The sequence below is a fragment of the Tympanuchus pallidicinctus genome, unplaced genomic scaffold, assembly GCF_026119805.1.
Source record: "Tympanuchus pallidicinctus isolate F22 unplaced genomic scaffold, pur_lepc_1.0 scaffold17, whole genome shotgun sequence".
NCBI classification, from domain to species: Eukaryota; Metazoa; Chordata; class Aves; order Galliformes; family Phasianidae; genus Tympanuchus; species Tympanuchus pallidicinctus.
Window position 1 is genome coordinate 5,036,016 of NW_026294690.1, and position 26,245 is coordinate 5,062,260.

At 41.1% G+C, this 26,245-nt stretch overlaps 1 protein-coding gene across 15 annotated transcripts in view; it reads right to left on the minus strand.

Moving 5' to 3' along the window:
- Nucleotides 1–26,245, minus strand: part of IQSEC1 (IQ motif and Sec7 domain ArfGEF 1) — a 318,376-nt gene that overhangs the window by 43,192 nt on the left and 248,939 nt on the right. For 13 of the 15 annotated variants that reach the window (XM_052678515.1, XM_052678514.1, XM_052678512.1 and 10 more), the window contains one exon: nt 1,430–1,712. Coding sequence is in view for 11 of the 15 variants with exons in the window: in XM_052678509.1 (XP_052534469.1) it covers nt 1,430–1,712 (283 nt within the window). In the remaining 4 variants the exon portion in view is untranslated. Of the gene's footprint in view, nt 1–1,429; nt 1,713–18,044; nt 18,200–24,940; nt 25,073–26,245 lie in introns of those variants that run through there. The other 2 variants (XM_052678521.1, XM_052678518.1) reach the window with 2 other exon arrangements.

Sequence of the window (26,245 nt, forward strand, 5' to 3'; positions counted from 1 at the left end):
TTTTAAAAGACATTTGGCCTTTCACTTAAAGAGAAAGTTATGTTACTTGTTGCACATCATGAGGCTGTGAAGTTACTTGTACAGAATTCTGAAACTGAAAACATGACTATGACCTTCTATCATAACCCTGCCACTGCTGTCACACATTCATTACCATTTCTATCCATAGAATATACGAGGTCATGTGTGTTTAAATAAGTTGTAAGAAATTGTTTTCCTGGACTGATAGCAAGCAAATGATGGAAACTAATTTTCTATAAAATAAATAATCCGGACTTATTCTTGCAAATAGGCTGTTGTCGTTCAGGTTTACATAGAAAATGATATCATAACTGACTATCATAAATCAGGGAGTTTTTATGGGAATTCTAATTAGGAGTATCTTAGAACTTGCCTAGATGATTTACTGAACTTAAGACTGATACTTCTAATATATTTTAATGCATATTTAACACACCTGTCAAAGCATATTTAAATGCACACTGCCTTCAGGTAACACCTTGGGCATTTTCCTAAATAATTTACGTATCTTCTGAGATCTCACTGAGAGCTTTTTAAGAGCATTTAACAGCTCTTAGGTATCAAGCTCTCCTTATGTACCATTGTCACTTTTTACTGCGTAGCAGTCCCTGAACAAATACAAAATAACATCTGCAGTCCTCATTCTCTATCAAGCTGACATAAAAGGACACACAGAATTAGCCTCTGTGGAATATCTGCAGTGCAGGACATCTTTTTAGTGAGCCTAGCACTCTATATCAACCTCTTATGCAAGACCTATCAAAAAACTGCCGCAGGTATAAAGGAAGTAATGTTCAGACCTCACAAGAAGGTCTAATTTAATGGCAGGCCTGTCATAAGGCAGCTCAAGAAAGGGAAAAACTTGGTATTTTCCCAATATTTACAGAATTTGGTGAGCATAAAAGCAAACCTAAACGCATACTCATCTAGAGCACTGGCTTCATCTTTAAGTCAGAGCTCAAGCTCTGTTCTTCCAGGTCACTCTGGAGAAACATTATATGCCTCTCCAACTTGAAATTTCAGAACAAAAAGATGTCTTGACAGAATACCAGCAGTAACAGGCGCTTCCTTTCTTTCAGGATCAACAAAGATATCCAGATTTCAGAATGACTGACTGTCTTAGAAAGCCATCTTGCACTATTACATTCTTTCAAATAGTACTAATCTCAGGCATCAACTCACCATTCCTGCCAGTTTTTACTTTTAACAGTATTAACGTATCTTTCAGGTGTTTCTTAGAGATTATAACAAAAATTCAAAAAGAATTCAGAAACGTTCATTTTGAACAAAGTTGATTGCAGGAAAAAAAAATTTTCAGCATCCTAACTGAAGGAATGTTCAAAAAATAATTTTTCCAGCTTACAGACATGTTGTCATTGTCATAAATGAGGCAAAAAATCTCAAATACCTGCTTATCCTGTAGGTCTGAAGAGAGTTCATAGCTCTCAGAAAGTGATCTTGACCTTTTAATAGCTTCTTCCTCTGCTTGTTTTCGCAGTATTGATGTTGAGTGCTGAAGTTTTGGCCTCCGAGTTCTTTGTTGTCCAGGGGAGACAGAATACAGCCCGTAAGCTGAATGATCGTAATGGTCCGGACTTATAGCTGAACTGTGTGTTATAGGTCCTTGATGGTAAGCAGATGGGCTGTCCAAAGATGTGCCAGTTTCACTACTTGGAGCTTCACCCTCAACACTAGAGAGACAATAAGAAGACAGGAAAATCCTCTGGTGAGTATTTGTACCAAAATCCTCACTAACAAATAGCACAGTTTGCCTAGCATAATTCTGCAGCCATCCAGCACATTTCGTTTAAATTCAGATGCAGATATTATAAGGCAAAACAGACATTATGTTAAATACGACAGTTTTCACCATAATCTAAACAAGTTCTATTTTTGTTGTGGAGGTCACCTTTAGAAGGTGAGACATGCAGGAGAATGGAGATTTCAAGCATTATTTAACTTTATAGAGTAATTATCAGTAGCATCCAAAGTAACTTAGCAATTGTAATGTAAATGAAAACTTCATTTCTTAGAAGATTTTGTTGTGATCTTTTCCAAACTATTCTACTTCAAAATGACAGATGCTTATTTTTATCTCTTTCCTTGCTTTGACAAATAAAAACCAATACTTTCTTACCAATACTTTCTGAATTAAAGGATTACTTTCACTTTACTCAAAGGAGATTTGACAGGATCTTGTGGGCTATAATGTTCCTCAAAACTAAAGTTGGGAAAAAATATCTCCAGAAGAAATTTCATTTATTTCTCTGCTAGTGAAAGATTGCTCCCATGAGATACTTTTGGCATGCTTTCTATTAAAGTATCCCAAGGGATGGTGTTTCGAGATAATAGAAGTAAAATATTTTCAGGTAGGAAAGACAAAATAGGAGCTATAAAACGCTTTGTTTTCACATGAATGCTGTCACTGCTATGAGATAATGAAAAAACAAAACCAAAACAAAACACCTCTGCATTAAAGATTTGCACAAAAGGAAACATTTTAAAACTGAATCCTAGTCAGCTTTATGCTGATGCAGTGATGACTTTTTAATGGTAATTTTTTTTATTTGTTTGATATTTATATTAGGACATTCGCACATTACAATAGCACGTGTTCTTCTCTTTCACAGTATCTGTTTTTCCCATTTCACATAAATATTTACTATTTGCCTCATACAATGTACAGAGAGTACTGATAGAAAATGAAATCCTATTTACTATTCCTTTTTAATCACAGTCCCAGCAAGCGCTCCTCACACACACACAGACACGAGCACTTGCAGCACTTCCCCTACCTTTCGTTTTAGGAACAGGGAGATCCAAACTCTAAAGGAATACAGTTCCATGTGCTTCCCCAGTATGTTCTGGTTCATATAGTGCTTTCATTCACACATACGTGAACATCAAACATAAAGCCCTTCTGTTGTCTCTTGGAAATGAAATGCTGTGATCCTCGCTACACACACATACCACAGCAGTGCCTGCCACAGTTCAAAGTACGGAGCGACTTCTGAAAGAACATTCTCCACCGGACTGCAGTGCCAGAAGAGATCAAGGTTAACACTGTCAAAACTCCCCTAGCTTGAACACTGTGTACTTTCTAAAGTGCAGGGAAAAACAAGTCCCTCAGATGTCTCAAAATGTTTCTATAAACACGTAGAACTGAAGTTTCTCTTTCTTTGCAAATCCTCTTCCTTCGCCCATCAAAATATGACTCTATCCAAAAGGTATTTGCAAATATACTTTACCCAAGCTGGAAATATTTGCAGTCTACACACATCACTTTTTCCAAAAAGGAAGCTGACAGGAAACTAAATCCCCTTCCCTCAATGACACAGATGGCTTTCAACTTAAAAATGATAAATGATCCGGAGTTTTGCTAGTGACATTGAAACTGTGTAACCGCCCACTAACAGCAACAAGTTATTCTCCCTAACGCAGCCTTTAAGTACATTTATATACTCTAAAACTCTTCACATTCTCTCTTTAAATACTACAACACAATTCTCTGTTCTGCTGAGCTAAGAGACTATCAGAGGCTCCTAATTTAAATCTTATTTGTAAGTGCTTTTCATACACATACAGTAAATTTCTTTAATGACCCAGTCAAAATAAACAAGAATTCAAGAATCATCACTATTTCCCTCTTAGGTTCCACTGCATTTTTGCTTTTCTCTTCCCTTAATTCTTAACTATTTACAAACCCTTCCACACCAATAACCATCTCATGTTGGCATCTTAATAACAATATCCCCAACGGATCACTTGATCTTTTCTCGACAGAAACATTACTGCCCTGCTAGGAAGGAATTGGAAGCAGATCTACCCAGGGTTCCAACCAAAGCTTGAGGTTTCTTCTTTACTTGCAGTTTTTCTTTCGTACCTTTTCCCAACTCAAACATGAGCCCTGAATGAGATGGAACGCTTGATCTCACTTTGCTCACAGGCCTAATTCCCTGCCATCACACGTCAGGCCTCTGAAGCAGGAAAGTAATTACCTTTTGCAACGTGCAGCTTCCTGCACAACAGCACGATAGCCTTTAAAGCAACAGAGCACGCACAACTATGACTGCGTATTTGAAAGCTTTCTCCCATTCATTTCTTTCTGTTAATTGAACAGGAGCTGAGGCTTCACACAAATTATTTCATATAGATGAAAATTCCACTGACAAAAGCATTTTGATTTCTTCTTATTACTACTTTACATACGTTTGGAAGTGAAAAATATTTCAATATACACAACTGTATGAAGTTTTAATGACAACAAAAATGATTGCTCAGCTAAGGAGGAATCGCACACGGAGCATTGTGCAGGAGTGCACAATTGAGAACGGTCCTGTCCACGTCCATTCTGAAAAGCTGTGTGCTCAGAATGGTACCTTTGCTTCAGCCAGCCTCTGCAGGGTTAGAAGGTTCTTTCAGCTCCCTCTCACTAAAAATGCCAACAGATAAAAACCTCAGAGGCTCTGTTCCAAACTTGCAGCAACAGCTAGCAGAAGTCCTCTATGACAACAGGAATAGATGGGCACTTTGGGCATCACTTCCCTCAGCATTCACCTTGCACATGCTTTCTTATATAGGTAAGAAATTAAGTACCTTGAGTGCTCTGCAAAAACAGACAATGCTACTTAGTCCCAGGCAAAATGAGAAAGAAATTCCTAACTAAGGCCTCTGATATCTGCTACCTACCCACGTCAAGAAGAATTACTGCTAATTCCAGGACATAAACTCACAGATGAGGTTGGTTTATCTCCCTGCAATTTACCAGAGCATATTACTTGGGAAAAGAACACTGCAGCAAGCATTCCAATTCAGGAGAAGGCAGAACAGTTGAGACATGAACCTTTCATTTCTAGAACTTTATCTCTAGTATCGCACTCCTGCCTCAGGAGTAAATAGAGATTCATAATCTGCCAAGACACAAAACGAGAACAGTTGCTTGCCAGTATTTTACTGAGGAGCAGAGAATGGAGCAGCTTCACAGCACTACACAGAGAACGGAAATTAAACATCTAAAAATATTTAGTACCATTAACGTGGTTTTGCATGAATAGAACTTTAGAATAGAGCCATGGAAAATCTTTGCTTCTTTGAATATCTAAAATACTTTCCTGAAAGAGTGGGCAGCATTGACTGAATCAGCATTTTATCAAAAGGAGTCAAAAGCTTCTTCATGCACAACCTCAGCTTGCACTGCTATTAAGAAACACACTGTATCAAGGATCAAATGAGAAGATGAAAAGCTCAGAGAAAAATGAAAAACTAGAGAACGGGACTTTTGACATGGCAGCGGGTGTTTGAAACTACTGGCAAAAAAATCAGACGAACTGCACTTCTTCCAACTAATACGAGCCAGTGTAATGCCAAAGATAGATAGACTTGGGCATTTTCTTCTCTTTTGTGTGTTTGGCTCTATAGAGTTCCTGCAGAAGCTAAGTGATGCACTCTGCAAACATTTTTAAATTAAAATACATCAACCAAAGTGACATTTGTGCACAGGAGCAGGACCTGCTCTTTCCATCAGCAGGGCAGCGAGCTCAAGGTCATTCCGCAGTGCAGCTAACCCTGAGTTCGCCCACCACGTGCACTGGGCTCAACAGCAGCAGAAACAGAGTCCACTGCTCTCTCTGAATGAAAGGCACAACAAGGTGCAGGCAGTGGCTGCCAAGGAGCTGCTTTTCTAACTCATTTGCCTAGATGTCAAACCTGAATAGCATGGTGCATAGCTGTATCTTTGGACTCAGGTAGGTATACAATAGATCCAAGCTGACAAAATACAAAGCACAGGCTGCTGCTAACTAGAACAAGGTCTGTTGGATTTTTTTTCCTTTTCATACACTTGTTTCCCAGCATAGAGGTGACATGTTCATCTCTGGAATTACATAATAAGAAAAAGCTCTGTCATCCTCCTTCCCTCTGTCCATAGCTGAATGCAGTGACGTGCTTAACCACAAGGGAGGCTAACTGTTCCTCTCTGGGCACTCTAGTCACATGAACCTGGCACATCTTTTCTTCCCTGTATCTCATTTTACATCAGAATCTCATCATTCACATCAGAAATTAGTACTTGTGATCACACGGGCTGTAATTAGTTGATGAGTACACTAAATGCGTTACCATCTTTTATAATCACATATTAATTGGGATTTTTTAATATCTACTACATTCTTTGGTGGGGTTTGTTTCCACTTCTCAAAGACCTGTGGGGCTCTTACGTTCAGAACTTCCTGTTCCTTCAAACCTTATCAACTACAGTCTTAGCAAAAGCAATTATAAGCTCAATTAAAAAAATTGAAAAATGAGAAAGCTTCAACATTTGAGCTTAAAATAGAAACTGGAAAGAGTTCCAAAGACCTGAGTTTCAGTGAAGAGCAAACTCCAGGCTTTTCCATAACTATAGATTTGCTCACTGCACTTACAATAATGGCAAAACAGTCGGTTTGGATGACAGAGGATAACCAGAAAAAGTAGAAATTCACTTTCTTCTGAGGCCCGCTGTCCTATCTTTAAAACTGCACAATGTGAATGAACGAGCTCACTAACATCAGATGCAAGGAACCATTTAGTATTCCCATTTGCCCCAGAAATCTCACAGTTTGCAACTCCCAAACTGTCCCAGAGCGCTTACAGAACTGCAACACAAAGATACTGTGAATTTATGCCTACAGAAAACTTCCAAATGCTGAAGCCAATACATTGTAGCCTTTGTTTGGAACCAAAAGCAACAAGGAAATTCAACATGCTTCCAAGTAACATAAGTGCCAAACCAAAACTGCATGCAGTATTTTAAAATAGAACTAAAAAGCCCTGTGAGTAAATATTTTAAAAGTGACTTTACCAATGAACATCCTCTGAAATCACTAGTAATTTTCATCATTCATTTACAATGGGCTTTCAACAGCGCAATATAAAGACACAAAATTGAAAACAGGCCCCCACAACTGGATGGTACATTCACAGGAACCAATTTGTGTTACACCCATTTGTAAAAAAAAGTTAGTTTGGACATAAAAATTAACAGGAGAGTATAATGCCTTTGTGCTGTTACAGCTAAGATTTTTCCCGTAGTATTTTAGTACTCTGTAGTATTTTATATTACTAAAAGAATAAATACTAACTCAAAGGCACACACAACAAATCAATTTCTGTCTGACTTCTGGAATTCATACAAATACTATGAATACTCCTAAAATCACTGCCAACTTCTCACCCTGGGCAGCCCCACAGCATAAAGCCTGCACTCAGCCTCACTTTGCTCTTTAGGAAGCAGGTGATTTCTAAAGCATGGCTGCTGTGGAGTATGGCAGGCCAGAAATGGCAATCAGCAATCCAGGCAGCCTGTGTAACCTGATTGAGCTTAATGGAGTATTTGTACATTTACTTGTTGCGATGGTGGAGCTTTTGCATGGTAATTTTTCATGAAATTCTTCAATCAAATTTGTCCTTTCTCTAACTTGCTTGTTCCCTCAATCCATCTCATCGTATCTACACAGAATAATTCTGCAAGATACTTTCTTTTTTTTTTTTTTCCTTTCTTCTGATCCAAACAATGACTGTCCTGAAATTTTACCAAGGTGGCTACAATTGAAGTATTGAAGTACCTAGGGACTCAAACATGCTATCCATGGGATGGATTTAAATGCAAAACAAAAAGACCATAGACATGAAAAGTTCATTTCATAAATACAACACCCAGTGAATCTCCTATTCTGTTCAAAAACACATGTCCTATATAAATAGGCCCAATGCTCAGGAAGAAAGAAGTGCTTACACATCTGTTTTACACCAACTATCTCTTTTTAAAACTTGGAGGTTAAAAAGTCAAACTCGGATCATAACTCCTAATTATAAATACCCACTTGAAACTGATCCAAATTCTCTACCTTGCTCAAAGAATGCAGACCAAAAGTCGCCTGTGGAACTGTGTAACAGAGAACAGCTCAATGGCAGCTGCTACAGCAGCTGGTCTGACCACACATTTCCATCATGAATGCTGAAAAAAACCCTTACATTTAAATGGCAACAACGTTTAGGTCAAACCCAGGCATTCCACATACAAACAAATCTGTATGATAGTTAATTTCTTGCATAAAACTTTGTCTTTACAACAAAGACCTAATTTAAAACTGCAATGAGAAACAAAACACAGCACACAAACTATGACTCTCCATAGGCAACCCAAGCTGAGTACAATGATTCATTTGACACAAGGGTGCACCCCACTGCTTCAAAGCTGGCTTGCATTTCTGTACCTGTGGTGCTTTCCACTATCAACTCGGAGGTGTGCTTAATTAAGGCTCTGATGTATGCATTGCATTATCCCAAATTACTCTTTGCAAAAAGTCCTGAATGTAACCTCTTAAAATGCGCAACTAGCCATATGTAGTTCACACAAGCTAGTTTTATAAGATTTTTCTTTTCTTCCCTCTTCCACAATCCAATATTCCCCAATGGGGTGAGAACATTTGAACAGAAGTATATTATTAGTACAATTTGGAACAGATGAGAATCTAGTTCTTCCCATTTCTGTTTTGTACTCCTCTAGTACACAAAAGTCAATTTTATGAAGAACTTACACAAATCCCTAAATCCAATAAACGCAATAACATTAACAAACCAATCCACCTTCAAACATACACTGTCAAAAGTTCAAAGCCATTATGATGGACAGCAGTATTCACAGGCATTGACGAAAGCTTTGATCCAGGAAAGAAATATCGACCAACTTGTTTTACTTAGAATGCACTCTCACCAATTCAGCTGTTTTTGTTAAAAACAAATGAAACCTTTGAATGTACATCAAAGTAATGTCCCAGGTAATTCATCTTACTGAAGTTATATATCATTGCAAGAAAAATCCAGACAAAATTTGCATGTTCTCAGAAGCGAACACTAACAACTAATAAGCCAACCACTTTGCTCTGTAACGTTCTGTGTAACAGACTGCCAACAGCAGCCAGTTAAAACACAGTTTGAGGACCATTGACAGCCTGACCAGATCCGCAGACAAAACACCACTATGTGCCTTGCAAACTTCCATTTGCTTTCCAGTCCAAGCCCTGGATTCAAACTTAGAGAAATCCCCACCATCTGTTCGCTTGGACACTACTGAACTTTAATTCCCGCTGAATAAACTCACGAAAGGCATTTAAAAAACAATCTTTATTTTTAAGGCTCTCTGACCCACAACCTTACGTGCTGCTAACAACAGCAGAGAGCAGGGGAAGATGACAGATCATGTTCTCTTCTCTGGAGCAGAAATTAGGAATTAATGCACTCTTTCTTCTGAAGCAGAGATGCACATAAGCAAGTTCAAAAGAGACCCAAACAGAAATCTACCCTACTTTATTTAAGGGAACAACCTTTATAATAGATTTAAGAACTAAGAATGTTTATTTGAGAAGAGCTTACTTGAGATTATCTTCAGCTTCCAAGGAGAAGAAGGAAGGTTAAATGCCTCACGTATCACCTTTGTCTATGTCAGTCAAGGCAGTGCGTTGCCTAGCAGACAAGTTTCTGCTACATAAGGGTTAAAATCAACAAAAAAGCAACCCTCCCACAGCACCCATTCAATGCCTGATGAAGCTTCTCTGCTAAAAGCAAAGCTGTGCTTTATTTTCATTATTTAGCAGCTGGAATTATCATTAGTGATAGGACCGGGGGAATGGTTTCAAGCTACGGCAGGGGAGATTCAGGCTGGACATGAGGAAGTATTACTTTTCAGAAAGGGTGGTCAGGCACTGGAACGGATGCCCAGGGAGGTGGTGGAGTCACTGACCCTGGGGGTGTTCAAGGAAAGGCTGGATGTTGTGTTGAGGGACATGGTTTAGTGGGAGCTATTGGGAATAGGTGAACGGTTGGACTGGGTGAGCTTTTAGGTCTTTTCCAACCTTGGTGATTCTATGATTCTATGGAAAGTAACAAAAGAGACTGGAAGCATCAACAGAACTTAAGCACAGCTTGCTTACAGAAGTTACCTTCTATCTTAGGTAAAGAAAGTACATCATTCTCTGCTTACCTGTGATAACCATCGCCCGACATATGCTCATTTAGCAGTGACCATATTCTGTACTTCAAACTGTTTTTATAAAGTGGACAAAATAACATTGAAATAAGGCAACAGAACAAAGTGAGGCTTGTGGCTAGAAGAGTTCTCAAAATGATCAGCACAATTTTTAGAGGTTTGTTTTTAAGGTCAGCTCCTCTCTGCATGCCAACATAAAACGCTCATATCAGAACATTCTTCAGAAGGATGTTTACCTTTTTTAAGTGAACTAGAGCTAAATTTCTCAAGTTTAACTGCACCACCCCACATTAACAGCACCTGTGAAGGTCTCTACTACCATTACAGACTGTGCCCTGTTCCTCTTAAGTGAACTCACACAATCGAAGTGTTATAAATCTGTACAGTAACTCAGTGCAAGTATATAACCTCAACTATTAATTATCTGTTCAGATATAACATTCAGCACCTCGAATCCTCTTATTTACCAGACATATGCTACATGACACATATTTAAGATTGCAAGATATTAAAACATTCTACCATTTATAACATCATGACATGACCTTTATTCAATGCTAATTTTAAATAGGAAGATTTAGTTTCTGCATTTGAGAAAAAAAAATTCATTTGCATGCACAGCTGAAGCAGCATTTGATATAATGCAAAAATCCTTGGCATCGTATCCCAGCTATCGTCGTATTTCACCTCTGCTGTGGCTTCAGCTGTTGTGTCAAGGCAGCCAGAGGTGATGCTGAGTGACACTGCTGAGAAATCATCTTGCAGGCAATGAAGTTCTGTAAGAAACTATCTACTAGTTTGCTCTGCCCGTTCAGGTCTTGGTGGATAACAATATACTTTCATCTCTTGTGGACTGTGTTTATCACACATGTGAATTAGTTTGAACAGCCTTAAGGAAATCCTGTTCTCACAGTAATAAGAAGTTTCAGGCATTTAGATTTCATACCTGGAACAAAATCATATCATTTTAGATCTAAAGTATTTGATAAAGTCAATTATTTGACCAATTTTCAAGTTTTATCCCTTTCCTAGTTGAAATGATTACAAATAAACTACAGTATACACAACTTTCAGTGGTTGTTTGACTTCTTTGAGTACCAGATAGACCTGATGAATTGTAAGAGCAATGCAGTTACAAAAGCCAATCCAAATCCAAAGTCAGTATGGATTGCTAACAGCCAGATCAGAAAAGAAAAAAGAACCTTTCACAATCTGAATCTAATACACAAAATGCCGTCACTCAATTTTAAACACAGCTTAAACCCTGCCTTGGCTGCCAGTTACCTTGTGTTGGGACTGAAACAAATGAAAACAAGCAAGAAAAGACAAAAAGCCTTTACTGGTTTTCTCTAAGGGAAAACAGTGTAATTTCAACACACACAAATGCATACAGGAATGAGAACCTCACACTAACTAGGAGAAAAAACCACTGACAGAACAGAAGCCTTCTTCCTGCTTTCAGTGAAGTTCAGAGTTTTGCTCCAACGCCAGTGGGAGCAGGGACCAGTCCTGAGCATTCTGCACACATGGAAGAAGTCTGCGTAGTCACTTACTGGAAGAGAACCACTGCAAACCAGTCTTTAATCATAGGCTCATAAGTGTGAGATTTTTATCCTGTGCAACACACCCTAGTTTAAATTAAGGCATACAAAACTTAATGTTCAGGGAAACAAAACGGTAAGAGATCTTTTGTTTGAGGCACAGAGTTTAGCAGAAAATAAACTGTTTTAGGTATTACTCAGATTCAAGGCAATGTGTTCAAGACAGAAGGTACTTGCAGACACACTCAGACACGTGTGGATCTTAACTCTGAGGACAAATGAGACATCAGAAGATTACCTACAGACAGTCCCTAATCAGTTGAAAAGCTAACATGCTTTTTCTCATTCATAAACTTCCTTCCTTTTACATTTCCTCTCCATTATGCTGAGCCCACATATCTTACAGTTTGTTTTCTGTTAGCGAGGAATTAAATGTAGCCTTTCAGTAGGACTTCTGATCCATATCACTGATCACAGTTAACACGGGTCTTGGGAACCTATTGGTGCTATTTCAAAGCTTTCTATAAGAACGTTGTGCTACAAAGCCTACCCACTGTTATATTTTAAAACCTTCTTTATGTTCTATTTGTTATCTTGAATCAATACTGAAATACAGAGGAGCTGTACACACACAGCACTGGAGTGGAGCTGCCTGGCCACAAGGCAGCGAGCAGCAGCTTTGTTCAGATGCAGCACACTCACACCCACAGCAGCTCAGACTTCTGGAAGCATCAGGAATCCACACTGCCTTCTGCTGATACGACGTGCCTTAGCTGGGCATGTAAGGCTGCTCAACCACAAAAGAATGTAAGGTCTGAAGCACAGAACCTGGATTATTCTTAGAATTTACAGTCTATTTTCCATGACTTAATCCACAGATCTTTCCTCAACGGAAAATGGTCTTTAGGATGAGGGCAGAAGCCCAGTTCCTGAAAACAAGGTCACCTTTTGGTGAATCAAAAGTCAAATGTTTACAACAAGTTATTTGCCAAAACAGATTTAGAAAATGTCAAGACTGTCAGAATAGATCTCGTGCAACATGTTGAACTATGGCAGCCCAGGAAAAAATCTACTACTGTTCTTCCAGGCTGACTGAGATGTTTTTGATTCAGTTAAGTTTTAAGAATGAAAGAATCCAAAACTGCAAGTTTGTTACCATTTGAGCCAATCTCCAATAAATACTGGGCAACACTCTCTCTGTCTCACAGGCACTGCCCACTGGCACTAACAGGAATCCTCACTACAAAGTCCCACCCTCCCCATCTTGAAGCATTAGAACCAGCTCCTTCTTGAAAGCAGCCTAATCAATACTTCACAGCACCGATCATCTCCTAAACAATTTTCACAAAATAAAGAATATATGAACAGCAATAACGAACTGCCTTTTGAGAATCTAAGAACAGCTGAGAACATTATCTAACGTTCAACACCCTGTGAAACGTCGTTAACTTCAAAGCATGTGAATCACCCCAGACACCTCTATAATGGAAACAAAGCAGCTGTTTACCCACACATTACAATAAAGCAGAACCACGCAAGAACAATAAAGATAATTTTTATTCCCAGTTGAGATCGCAGAGAGAAAAGCTATAATTAAATAGAAACACAACCAGAAAGTTCACGCAGGCCTTCCCTGTCAGAACTGTTAGAGCTCTCAGAACAGCAGCTGGATCAGGAACGCTGCTGTCCACCTCGTTTGAATGATGACTTCCTCAACACAACCTCCCAAAAGCAGAGGGGAAACACTCACTTTGGTGTTACCTTTAAAGGCTGGGGTGCTTCCAACTCAACGGCCCGTTCCTCCCTAAAGATTTGTCCACAGAGTTCTGTGCAAGTGCTGACACAGTCTGCCGTCTTGACTCATGGAGCTGACAGGATCACAGCTATGATCGTTACGGCTGTAGGCTACACTACAAAGAACAGGCTAAACTCAAGTTATGTGCAGCCCAACATACAGATGTCTGAGCTTCAGCACTTATGGCCGCTGCTCTGTTTAACTCTCCACATGATCTGAGATCAAGTCTGGTCTGAAGGTTGGGAGTGAAAAATAAATGAAAGTAAAACTGTGAGCTTTGTGTAGTACAGATGTAGGAATAGCAGCAAATACACCCTGTGACAAATATACATTGGGTTTGTATCCACGTCAGGTCATAAGGATGGCCTGAGGGGTCACATACACGTATCAACAAACAGAAGGAAGTTTTCTTTTTCTCAGCTCTTACCGCAGCATTTCAACTCCTGACATCCATCCTCGTTAATCTGTAAGATCTCTAAGGGGAAACTGAATTTTTTTGGACCAAAGAACAGAGACCCTCAAAACAGGATTGACAGACTTTCGGTTCTTTGCCTGTGTTCCTCCCCTGTATGCAGTCACTACATGAATGGAAACCAAGTCAGAAAGGTTGCATTTTGTTTCTGTTCGTACAACACAAAGCAAGAGGGAATTGAGTCCTTTGTTTTTAAGCACAAGTTCAACTCAAATGACACTGAACTACTGAAAGAATCTGATTACCAGATATACTACATCAATTTCCTGAATTAAAGGCTCCCAGAGCCATCATTTCAATATTCCTCTTCTCCCACAAAGATAAAATAGTTTGATTTTTTTCATGCCAAAACTTTGCTTTTTTTTTTTACTTTGTTTTTATTAATTGCAATTTAAAATATTATAATTTAAGATTATTCACGATAATTTTATGAAAATGCCTTTGTCTAGGGTAAAGAAGGAAAAGAAGATTTATTTAGCTAAATTTGCAGCCCTCTTTAACGTAATACTGGGGCTTTGTGCTACAGTGGATTAAAGCAGCATCTGTTCTTCTCTGGAAACCTGGAGTCAAATCACAGCAGTGCAGCACACTTGCAATCTCTGTCTGTACCCTAATTACAATAGTCCTTACCCAAAAGAAAATTCAATTCCTGCACGATGCAAGAAGGTCTGTATTTATGTAACTAAAATGCTTTTGGTTACTAAGTGTTACCAAAAGCCCACAGTTGGTATCTTCTAGAAAATAAAGATGCATAAATTAAACAAAGTCCATATTTACATAAATATTGGTGTAAAATAGCAACATACAAGATGCTAAAAAAAATGAACTGAAGAGGCTTGATTCTATTCTTGCAATGCAACAGTCTTGTTAGACAATAGAAAAACAGGGAAATAGGGAGAAATAGGGAATGCGAATTTGGCTTGTGCCTGTACTCTGCTTAAATATAAATGAAAACTAAACAAAGCACTTACCAAACACTGCACTAACACGCCTCCCCTCACACCCTGCTCGTACACTCGAGTGTTCTGCTGATCAGACAATATGCAGGCTAAGGGCACATCCTCATACATTTAATGTAACAACTAAGGCAATCGGGGCTCCATCTTGAGGACAGTTTCCGAGACCTCCTGCAGTTCTGTTATTAAATAAACATAAAAAGCTACAATTGATTGACAGCTACCGTAATTAAAATATGCCCAGCTCTGAAATTAACGATAAAATTCCAATTGATTCTGATAAAAAAAATAACCTCATGAATGTTGAAACATTAAGAAAGTTGCATCCTTACTGAATCCTTCCTAAATGGTAACGAACCCTTGTAATGAAGAGGCACAGCCCAGTTATTCTACATCCACATATCGCGATGCTCAAAGCAACTAACTTTTTTTCCTCATCATGTTCCGCTGCTCCATACTTTTTTGAACACAAGAATAGCTACCATGTAGCTTGAACCATTCCTCTGCATCATCTGTCAGAACTGACCTGGGCATAAACTGGGAGCTGTGTGGGTTCACAACAAAAGGCACATCAGTCTGAATCCTATGGAAGTGTGGTGGATAAACTCAAGGATAGCTCTATGACATTAATAATTCCAAAATACAGACACCCTGAGAGCAGGCTAAATACTGTGTTACTCACTGAGAGAAGCACAGCCGAAGCTATCAAGTTAGGGCAATACAGTGCCTTGAATACCAAGTGGAACACCACATGCTATGCAAGAGGACTCCTTTCACTAGTAAAGCAGCAACTCACTTCTAGCACACATTTCCCAGTGGTCTGCTAGATGCCTGATGTCCACATTGGAGGGGTGTTAAAATCAAGAAGCACGGGTGAAATAAGCGAGGAAATATTAAATGCCACAGCCAGAACACTGCTGGCTTGGGTGCAGGATGACACCCTGCAGCCACCAATGGGTGCAGGGGATGGGCTACCACCAGGCGAGCCTTTGTCATCCACAGCTACAACTTCTTGCTGTTCAGGGCAAATGGAGTTTTCAAGGATAAATAATTAAGCATTCAAAATCAACTATATAATTACAGTATCTCCCTCTCTGTTCAGAAAGTTTGATCCCTGAATTGCCATCTTTATACCCAGAAGAAAACACGATCAATATAAAGAAAAACTCCTTCTTGAAGTTGTTGTTGCACCCAAAACCCTAGCAGCTAAGCTCCAGATTCCCACAGGTATGAAACAATTCCAACCTGTTGAAGTTGGAAGTTGATGGAAGACTATTCTCACGATGCTAAATACTTGGAGGAATACTTTCTACAGCCATACAAACATGAACACATTTCTCTTCAGCAAATTTTAATTCTGCAATTTTGCAACACAGTCACAAGGTGAGAAGCAATACGTAAGGCCGTCCAATTCTTCCTTGAGGAGAAACCACGTCCCAGGTCTCAAAAGAAGCACCCTGCCCAGTGCCAGCAAACACACCTCCTCCAGCAAGGAGCCAGAGCTCACTGCCTGGGCTCCTAGCAACCTACCCATACACACTTCTAAGCAGAGCAACAAACCAGTTACTGTTCTGCTTGGTATGTGTGTGTAAAACCAAACACTTTGAGCTTCCTGACCTGTATTCAAAGTATTGAATTACGAGTATTTAAAGGATAGAAATTGCAAATTGGTTTTAAGTGTGTCAGGAGAGCACCTGAAGGGGTGAAGAAACAACTAAAAGCAATTGATATAGTGAGTGCTCTAACTTTCCCTAGTTAGTTCCATTTCACGTATTAAAATTGGTATCTTTGACTACATCGAATTAGTCGAAATGGGGGGGGGGGGGGAAGATGCTAGCTGACTTCCCACATGAAACCTCACCACGGACTAGGCCATCTATTTAACTAACAACTATATTAGCAAACTGCAAAAAGACAATAGAATACTATGAGGCACTACCCCTAATAGCTGCAATTTCAGAACTAGAACAGGAGAACACAACAACAAAGCAAACCTGATACAAAAGTAGATGCAAAATGAGAAATGGGTCGTTTTACTCAGCAGGGCTTGAGTTCCCCAAAAGCACTATAGAGATATCATGAATTCTGATAATACATGGGTATCTGTCACAAGAACAGAAACAGTTAAACACAACCACCCAAACTAAGTGCTCAGCAATTCCTCTTTCAACACATCAGGCAGAATAATCAAGTTTAACTGAAAGGAAGTGCCTATATAGCAATGTGCAAACGTAGGAAAAAAAAACACTGAAACAATGACTGAATGGCAAAATATCACTGTGTGAATACGGGCAATGTGTAACTGAGGGAACGTTTAGGAATTGTGTTATGAGCAAGCCATGCAAATAGAATGTGCTTAATGCAAATATTGCCAACTGCACAGAGGAAGCTTACCAGCTCAACTTTATTGTGTTCCTTAAGGATAAAAACAGACTCAAATGCATGACTTTAAACTGTATTATCAAACATCTTTCTTCCCCCAAAAAGCCCTTTTCCTTTCTTTTACAGGACAGACACTGTAGAAAGTCACAAGCAGTTACACCGAATCTGGCCACTTCCTTCTCCGTGTTTCTCCGCACAAGCACACACCCCATTTAAGACACGGCCTGTCTCTCCTTCAGTTGTGGATCTCCGTAACAGTCCATCAGTCATCAAGTTCATTTCTTGGGATCCTACAACATCCCGAGTCGGAAGCGACCCACGAGGATCACCGCGTCCAACTCCCGGCTCGGCGCAGACCACCCAAAACCCAGACGGACGTCTGAGCGCGGCGTCCAGACGCCGATTCGTACTTCGTTTTGTAGTTTTGACACGTTACTCGGTGAGCAGCAGCAATACGAAGAGGCGCGCGTTAACGCGACGAGCCCCGACTCCAATCGCTCGCCCTGCCCTCAGCACAGCCCTTCGAGCCCCGCGCCCGCCCCGCAAGGCTGTGGGTCCCGGCGCAGCTCGACAGCACGAGGTGACAGCCGCGCGACGACTCGGACCGAGCGCAGTTAGCGGCCAGAAGCGCGCCCAGCCGGCGGCACGCAGCGAGGCGCGGCTCTGAAAGCTGCGGGCAGCTCCGCGCCGAGCGGCGTTCGGACGGCTGCGGGCAGAGCGATGCCTCTGCGCCGCACCGACCCGGAGCCGGCCCGCTTCCCCCGTTCCGAGGAGAAGGAGGCCGGGCGGCGAGCGGAGCCCTTTGTGTGACGGGACGGCGCTCCGCCGAGCGGGGCCCCGCCGAGCGGCTTACCAGCTGTCGAGCTCCAGCTCCAGCAGAGACTGGGTCCTCTCGGAGCTGCAGTGCAGGCACCACATGGCCGGGCCGGAGTCTCGGGCGCGCAGCTCCGCGCTGCCACCATAGCCGCCCCTCGGCGCCCCGCCCTCGCCCGCTCCCGCTCCCGCTCCCCTCGGCGGCCGCTCGCGGGGCGGGCGGGAAAGGCGCGCGGCGGGAGGGGGAATGGCGCGCTCCCGACGCGGCTCGCGCTCCCGAAGCGGCTCGCGCCCCCCCCGGCGTCCCGCGCGCACGCGCTGAGGGCGGTCGTCCGGGGAACGCGGGCCGCCTCGGGGCCGCCGGGCGCTGCCGGGCCGCGAGAGCGACAGCGGTGCCCGCCGCAGCCGGCCCGAAGCCCGGCGGCACGCAGGTGCCTGGCGGCAGCCCGGGAGGGGTTTTACCGAGCGCTAGGCGGGCATAATTAACGCCTGGAGACTTAATTACACACAGCGGTGCTCCGCGCGGCCTGCCCTCCGCTTCAGGAGGAGATCGGGGCCCTCCTCGAGCTCCTGCACCGGGCGCAGCGGGCTTTGCCAATGGCTGCCTTCCGAGCACAGCAGTTTCCTGACATCCAGATTATTACTATTTTTTTTTTCAGCGTCAAGCTGTTCCCATGTGCTTCAGTTCCCTCTCCCTCCGTCTGCTAAAAAATCCTGAAAGTTCCCTTGAAATTATTTAAAGTCCGAGGTGAGAGCGTGTGCAGGACTGAGGAGCGCCGAGGCCCGGCCCAGCTGTGCCTGCGCCCAGCCCAAGTTGCATCCCTGGAAAGCACAGCGCTCAATAGCAAAGCTAAAAATATTTCTGATCTGCCACAATAAGAGCGTAAAATAGGAGTGCAGCCTGTTTAAAACCCTAGCTCAAGGCAACGGCAGCAGCTGTGCTGGTGGCACGTATCCCACCCATTTATTCTGAGGCACGCAAGGAAACGGAGCGGTGTCGTCAACTTCACAGACATTCAAAACAGCAGCATCTAAGCTTCCCTGTTGTTGTTTTGAATGTTAGCATAACAGCTCCAATCCCATTTCTTTTCAATAAAGCATTTTTCATAGACTGCATTAGCATGAGATGGGCTGAGGTTCTCAATTACGAGGCAGAACATGAACTCATCCAGCAGAGCGCACACAAAGCAGCGGACAAAGGACGATGGCACACGCAGGGCTGTGCAGGCCTGCTGACAGGAGAACAGCCCTTCTGTGAGGAGAGGCTGATTATAACAGGAAAAAATATTCATCTACCAGAGCCAGATTTTTGGGATAAAAATGAATAATAAAAAAGAAAAAAAAAAAGTTAAGGTCCTATTATCCCTTGCTGCTTCACTGAATCCTGACCCAGAAAGCTTCTAGTTTTTGCTGTATCATGCCCTCAGTATTCTCAGCATTTCTAATTGGGAGACTTCCACTGCTTCAGAAAGCACAGCAGCTCTGTAGTAAAGCAAGCTCTGGCAGGCAATAGCTCCTCACTAGAATCATAAGGAATATCTGAATTTCATCATCACTCTATTTGACAGATGACTAAGAATCTCTCCCTTTTTTCTTTTCTTTTTTTTTTTTTTTTAAAGTGGATCCACCATGCAGTGATTAAAGTAATGCAAAAAATGAAGTCTAAACAGAGTTAATTAAAACTTGTTAATTTATAAATAAAAACCATCTCATCTCCTACAGGACTGAAAAAGGTGGTTTAGCTTTCATAACCTTACATACTCACACACCTCTTCCGTAGAAACCACACAGTTCTGCAAAAATATTAACACTGAAATTGCATGATTTTTTTCCGCACAATATTTAACACTTTTTTTCCTAATTAAAAATGATTAGGCATCATGAAGCTTTCCAAGCCATCCTCCCTCAAAGCCTGGAAAAAAGAGAGGGCTTGCAGTGCATCTGGAAGGTAAATCCAAGCTCTGTAGAGCTAAGGAACCAGCCAGTTCTGGAACCTGTTGCTGCCATGGAACAGTGCCTTAGCAGCTGCCTGCCCACGTTCAAAATGCATCCTGAGTTCCTCTGCTGATCTACACCACAAATAATTTTGAAGACTACCTGCTCCTCACAGTTTACAAAAACTACTCCCAAAGCATTTTTAGTTTTACAGGTCAAAAAGAACAGCTGAAACTGCACTATAAAGCCAGTGACAAATATTGCTGCCTACAGGTATACAGAAAGGAGAGTTTCAAAAAATAGCAAGGCCAGTATGATTAATATCCTGTAATAATACAAGAAAGCAAGATGAATTTTGAGTTTCCTGTGAAAACGTTTCATGGAACCATCAAAACAACTTGCTTTCCAAATTAAGTTTCCCTTCATCAAAATAAGCATCATGTCTGTGTAAGCTGGGGAAACTGTCTAACCACAGCCACTCCTTGTCTTCATTTAGATGCCAGGGTACTGGAGAACTGGAAAGTAATTAAGAAAACAGGAACCATTCTTGGAGGGCTGAGTTTTTTGTTCTTTTTTTTGGGGGGAGGGAGGGTGTTGGGGGATACATGGCCAGTGCGTTCACTGCTAAAGGCTTCACTCTTAATCATCTGCAGTTTTTAATGAAGTTTTTTCTGGATTTTTTTTTTTTTTTTTGAGGGAGAGCAATTTGCACGATACTTTTTAGTAATGAAAACATTCCAGCACATAAAAACAGCACAGATCCCTGCAGTTTAGAGAATTCTCAGAAGTTTAGTCAGAAGCTAAAAATGCTGCTTAAACAAATCAGGTACAAGCGAGAGCATAATAAAAGGTTCAGCTGTGTCCTTGTATTGTGCATGCAACATACTTCTTATTTACAATATATACCATGAGAACTGATTGTATCTGTCTGATGATAAAAGCAGCAAAATGACTTAAACCCAGTTAAACATTTGGATCGAATGTGCATTTTGCAGTTTCCTAAGGAGGCATTAGGCATGGATTCCAAGAGACTGGGTCTAACCAGCTTTCAGCGAAACTCAAATATATTAAGGACACACCTACACTAACTGTTTTGATAGTGATGTTACTGCACGTCTATAAACCAGAGACTATTTACACTGCAGTGCCTACTTTCAAGATCTCACATTTATCCAGGCAGCCTCTTCACACAGAAGTCTTTGACATCGTAGACAGACGCTCCAACTATTCCATGTTTTTTTGGTCCTGACTCAATGTGCTTCTGCTCCAAGCTTTGTCTCTATGTGTAATCAGGCACAAATCCAAAGCAGACATAAGCAGTCCACAAGTCAGCTGCTAAGTGGAAACTGGTTTCCAGAGGAGAAACCAAGTGCAGACAGTTTGAATGTAGGCTGGATATAAACCAGAAAGGGCAGCTCAGACACTCTGATCTCAAAAGCAGTCAAAGAATTTTCTGAAAATGTTTTTTTTCAGAACACGTTGCAGTCCTCCTTCAGCAGATACAAGCATGTATGCTAGATAAGCAAAACAACCAATCAGTGCTAACAAACCTCATTTCAAATACCACATGGATAACTGTTATAGCTTCCCCCACCCTCAACTTCAACAATCCCAAATTCTCAGTTTGCTTTGACCATTCTCCTGTAAAATTTCCATTAAACTACTTTTAAATTGTTTTTAGTCTTTAAAATCTGAAGTAGAGATTAAATGACAAAGTATTCTATAAACACAAGATCTCACATGTATTGTGATACGGGAAATTAAACACAGAAAAACAAATTATTGACGCACTACACAGATGGCATTGTGGCTTCTGTGTCAAGGCAGCCTGGTGTAATTATTTTTGGAAGGATCTTTTGTTTACGTTTAAGCATTCCAAACCCATCTTTGCTGGACCACAGTCCATCAGGTAACAGGCAGCTTGTGATTTTTCATAGGCAGGTGGGGCTTGACTTTTTAGGACAATCTTTTTATAGCACATAGCTACAGGTCTTTCCTGATGACACAGGAGCAGTACGTCATGCTTTGTACCAAACACAGAGGTGATGTTTCAGGCCTCAGAAGAGAGTGGCCAGGAGGGGATCGAACAGAGCTCACGTGTGGACTCCTACTCCACTTCATCTGCACTTTCTAGGAGGCTTTGGCACAACCAATAGCGCACACACACACAAAAAAGAGGCTGTACGCCCCTTGTTCCCCAGCTGACATTTTGACATCTAGCTGCTGCCACCAGGATACTGTAGAAAAACACAGAGCAGGGTAAGGAGACAAGAAAGTAAATTTTTGTATCTTAGTATCCTTGCTCCTAGCAAACTGTTGGAGCACAACTAATAATGCGACACAAAGTTATCTCTGCTTCATAAAAAAAAAGATCCAGCAGAAGAAATTAAGAACTAGGAAATCTGTGTGCAAGAGGAAGTAAAACAAGATTTCACACTATGAACTCATCCTCACTAGATTGGAAATTAGGGGTAAATAATTCCAAAGCAAGCAGGCTGGCTGACCTCAGGAAAAGCTCACTGTTGATAACTGGTTAACTCACTGTAGCTGTTGGTTCACCCACTGCATGTCACTCCAGTTTTTGGTCAGTGCAACCAGCAAATACTAAAAGACCTACTCAGAAATGCAGTTTCAATTTTGCTATTGTTGTTATATTTAACTCTTCAGTAGTGAATGTTTAACTGTTCAGTCTTCCTTGCTAAAGCCGTGTTTTATTTGTAGTACAGAAACATAATTAAACCTTAAATTAAGCACAACTCTGAAATTTTGGTGTACCCAGTAATTTACATAAATCATTGTTATTTAATACGTTAATAGCTAAGATAAAGTTTATAAACCCCAGAGTGCAACAAACTCAATTTGGAATTACAAGCACACAGCAATTTGTAAAACATGTCATCTAAATCTACAGTAATTATGACCCTGCTTAAGGGTAATTCCCAACTTAATCACATTAAATACACTATTATTTCCAAGACTTAAAAGGCCAAAATGGGCATTTATCTTGCATTTTGCTTGAATAAAAGCAAAGTGCTACCCAAGGAAGGGAAAAAATAAAGCGAAAAAGAAAAAAAACAGGGTTATAAAGTTCTGTCTACATATACAGAGCATGAACACATGACGTTTTGTACATTAAAATACACACATGGGCCTAAGTACCTCACTTCTTTCTCAACAGGCTTTTGGGAGTTATTAATCTAACTCTGCTTGAAAAAATTATGCTAACATGTAAGGACCCCCTTTCTCTTCCCGTGATGAATTCTCAGCTTCTCATGCTCCCTCCCTCCATGGTACCTGTACACTTCAGAAAAATAAACTGCTTCAAGAAAACCAGAACTCTGGGATATATTGATTTCCAGGATGTACAGCACAATGCCTTGTCACAATGTTTTCAGATGTCACGTGAAAACTGTTACTAAACATTAACTGATTCCATAACTGTATAAATGTAGCACACCATGGTAACTTTCCCACAGGAGCTGGAATTACCTAGAAATTCTCAAATATGCCAAATAATTCTTCACAAGCAAATACTTTACTGTACTTATCCTGGTTTTGTATCCCCAGAATGGATTTTGTATCTTCTCTCATATAAGCTCATTCATTTTCTTCGGCTGTGTCCTAGTCCACTTTTTCTTTTTAAATGCCAATAACACAAAAATTGGCATTAAAGCAATAATTACAACATCATTTTTTAACTGAACTTAAAAGGCCTTTAAATAAACACATCTGGGAAAAGGCCTTATGGCATCAGTTGCCATGGAGCAGGCAAAACAATGAATCTTTGTAATCACTCTGCTCTTCTAAGAACAGATCCAAAGGCTATTTAAGGCGACAGAAACCTTCTCTGACTTGGGGAGTTGTAGACTGCATACTGTAATTTGCAACTACCTATCTCAAAAAAAGAAAAGCACACCACACCTTTACAAAATATAAGACAGCTTTATCCCCGTGTGAAAGAGCAACACTGAAGGACAGAGACCATAAACCCTACAGAGGAAAACCACAATAACTATTCAACGTGACCTTGCAGATCTCTAGGAGAGCTAAAAGTGAAGTAGATCTATACGTTCAGCTTCTTTATTCCATTCCATAAAAGAAGACACTCAGCTTTTGACAGTGAGGAAAGAAAAGGGTCTGTCTTTCACTCCTCAAAGGAAACCTTGCCAGTGAAAGTCTGAAGTCTGTAGCAAACTCTCTCCTTAGGCCTGGTTGGTGGATCTGAATTAACATTCTGATTTTGATTTGGGGGGGGGGGGGGGGGGAGGAGGGAGAGAATTTCCACAGAGATAAAAACATTATTAAAAATTAAGATTAATCTCGTAAAGCAGCATATGCAAACAAGACAACCCAGAAAGCTACAGCAAATTGTAAAACACACAAAATTTCAGAGATGGAAATAGGAAAGCATAAAGAGGATTAGATCACAGTCACACCAGTCGCCAAAGCCAGGATTCCTGCCTGAAAATTCTCTGCTGTCAGTACTCTGACCTGATTTTGTGACTCAAAGTCAGCAGTTGATCTTCCAAACCCACACTTGTGTGGAAAGCTATTGTAAATGATATTTCATACTCTGCAATGCTGAATATTTACATCTATAAGAACAACATCCAAAGAAATGATATGAGAGCATTCTTACTTAGTACAGCATGTAGAATTTTCTTACAAAGAACTATGAAAAACTGATCATGCTGCTTCTGAGAGGATCCTTTATTCTCTCGTTCTGCCTACCGCCGCTTCCCTTAGTGCTGCTAACAGCAAGACATTCCCGGTGTTCAAAAGTAGTCAGCAGTTACTAGATAGCTACATATCATTATAATATTACTAAGCAATTCAAAGCTTCTTTTGACAGATCCATAGACCTGTGTGATTATTAATTTCTGTTTGAATTACATGCAAATTTTCTCTCAAAAAAAAAAAAGAAAAAGAAAAAGAAAAAGAAAAAGAAAAAGAAACACAACCAGGAGACCCTCAGCATCCACGCACGGTGCTGTGACTCACCCCAGCAGCAGAGCTGTGCCTGAGCAGTACAATCTGCGAGCTAGTTTACCAACAGCAAGCAGTGGTTCTTCAAGAGAAAACACCTTCTTTGTACAAATCCATGGTAAGAAGGAGAGCAGATGCTTGGAAATCCCCCCAAGAAAAGTGCAGGCACTGACAAGGAGCCAGAGAGCTGCTCTGGAAAGGAGTTCATCTGTAAGCTAAGAAGGCCACTCTACTATTGCCAGGAATTGTATATCAAAACAGAATAAAAAGGAGAGGAAGACCTTTGGTCTGCATTCTTAGGGGCAATAAATCCCTAAGGACTCTGTACTGCAAATACAAGGCGATTGCAGTTTGCAAGTCTGGCGATACTGAGGTACATCTAATAGTCCTTTGTCTCTGAAGAGCGAAATATATGACAGGCTCCACCTTTTTCTCACCTGGAGCGCCACATCCTCCAGTGAACCCAGAGTTCTCTTTGCACAGCAGACACTGGGAGGCAGGGGCTGGCAACATGAAGTCCCCAGTGCAGGATCTCACTGGTTGTGCCTGCAGGGCCACTGCCAAACATGGGTGGTATCACCAGGTCTGTGCTGATGCACACTGATGCTCCAAAGCAGCAGATCTCACAGAGAGACACACCAATGACTAACATGAAGTAATTCTCCTATACAGAAGTGCAGAGGAAGTTTTTCACACAGAGGGCAGTGAGGCACTGGAACAGGTTGCCCAAGGAGGCTGTGGATGCCCCATCCTCTGGAGGCATTCAAGGCCAGGCTGGATGTGGCTCTGGGCAGCCTGGTCTGCTGGTTGGTGACCCTGCACACAGCAGGGAGGTTGGAACTGGATGATCATTGTGGTCCTTCTCAACCCAGGCCATTCTATGATTCTATCATTTATGGCCAGATAAATCACTGCCACTGAAAGATGTGGTTTATCTTCACCCTGGACTCTGGTTGTCACCTCTGAAGCTTCCTAACTTTCTTGCAGACACATTTTCATTCTTTGATGCAGAGCAGGACATGAAGAAATTCAGAACAGATCTGATTTCGGCAAGTGAATTTTGGAGGTTTCAACTTGTGCAGGACAGTTGCAAGTAGCAGTTAGAACCTGTAAGACCCACTTAAGGCACAGAAGAAAAGCAATACAAACTTTCATTGTTGTTCTTTACCTTCAAGTATTACCTCCAAATGAGACTACAGTGAAAACATTATTATGATTTGGGGTATTTTAGCACGACTAAATACCACTGCTAAAAAGCCCTAAGGAAACCCACTGACACAGGGTGATGGCAAACTGCACACACAGCCCACACAGCAGTTA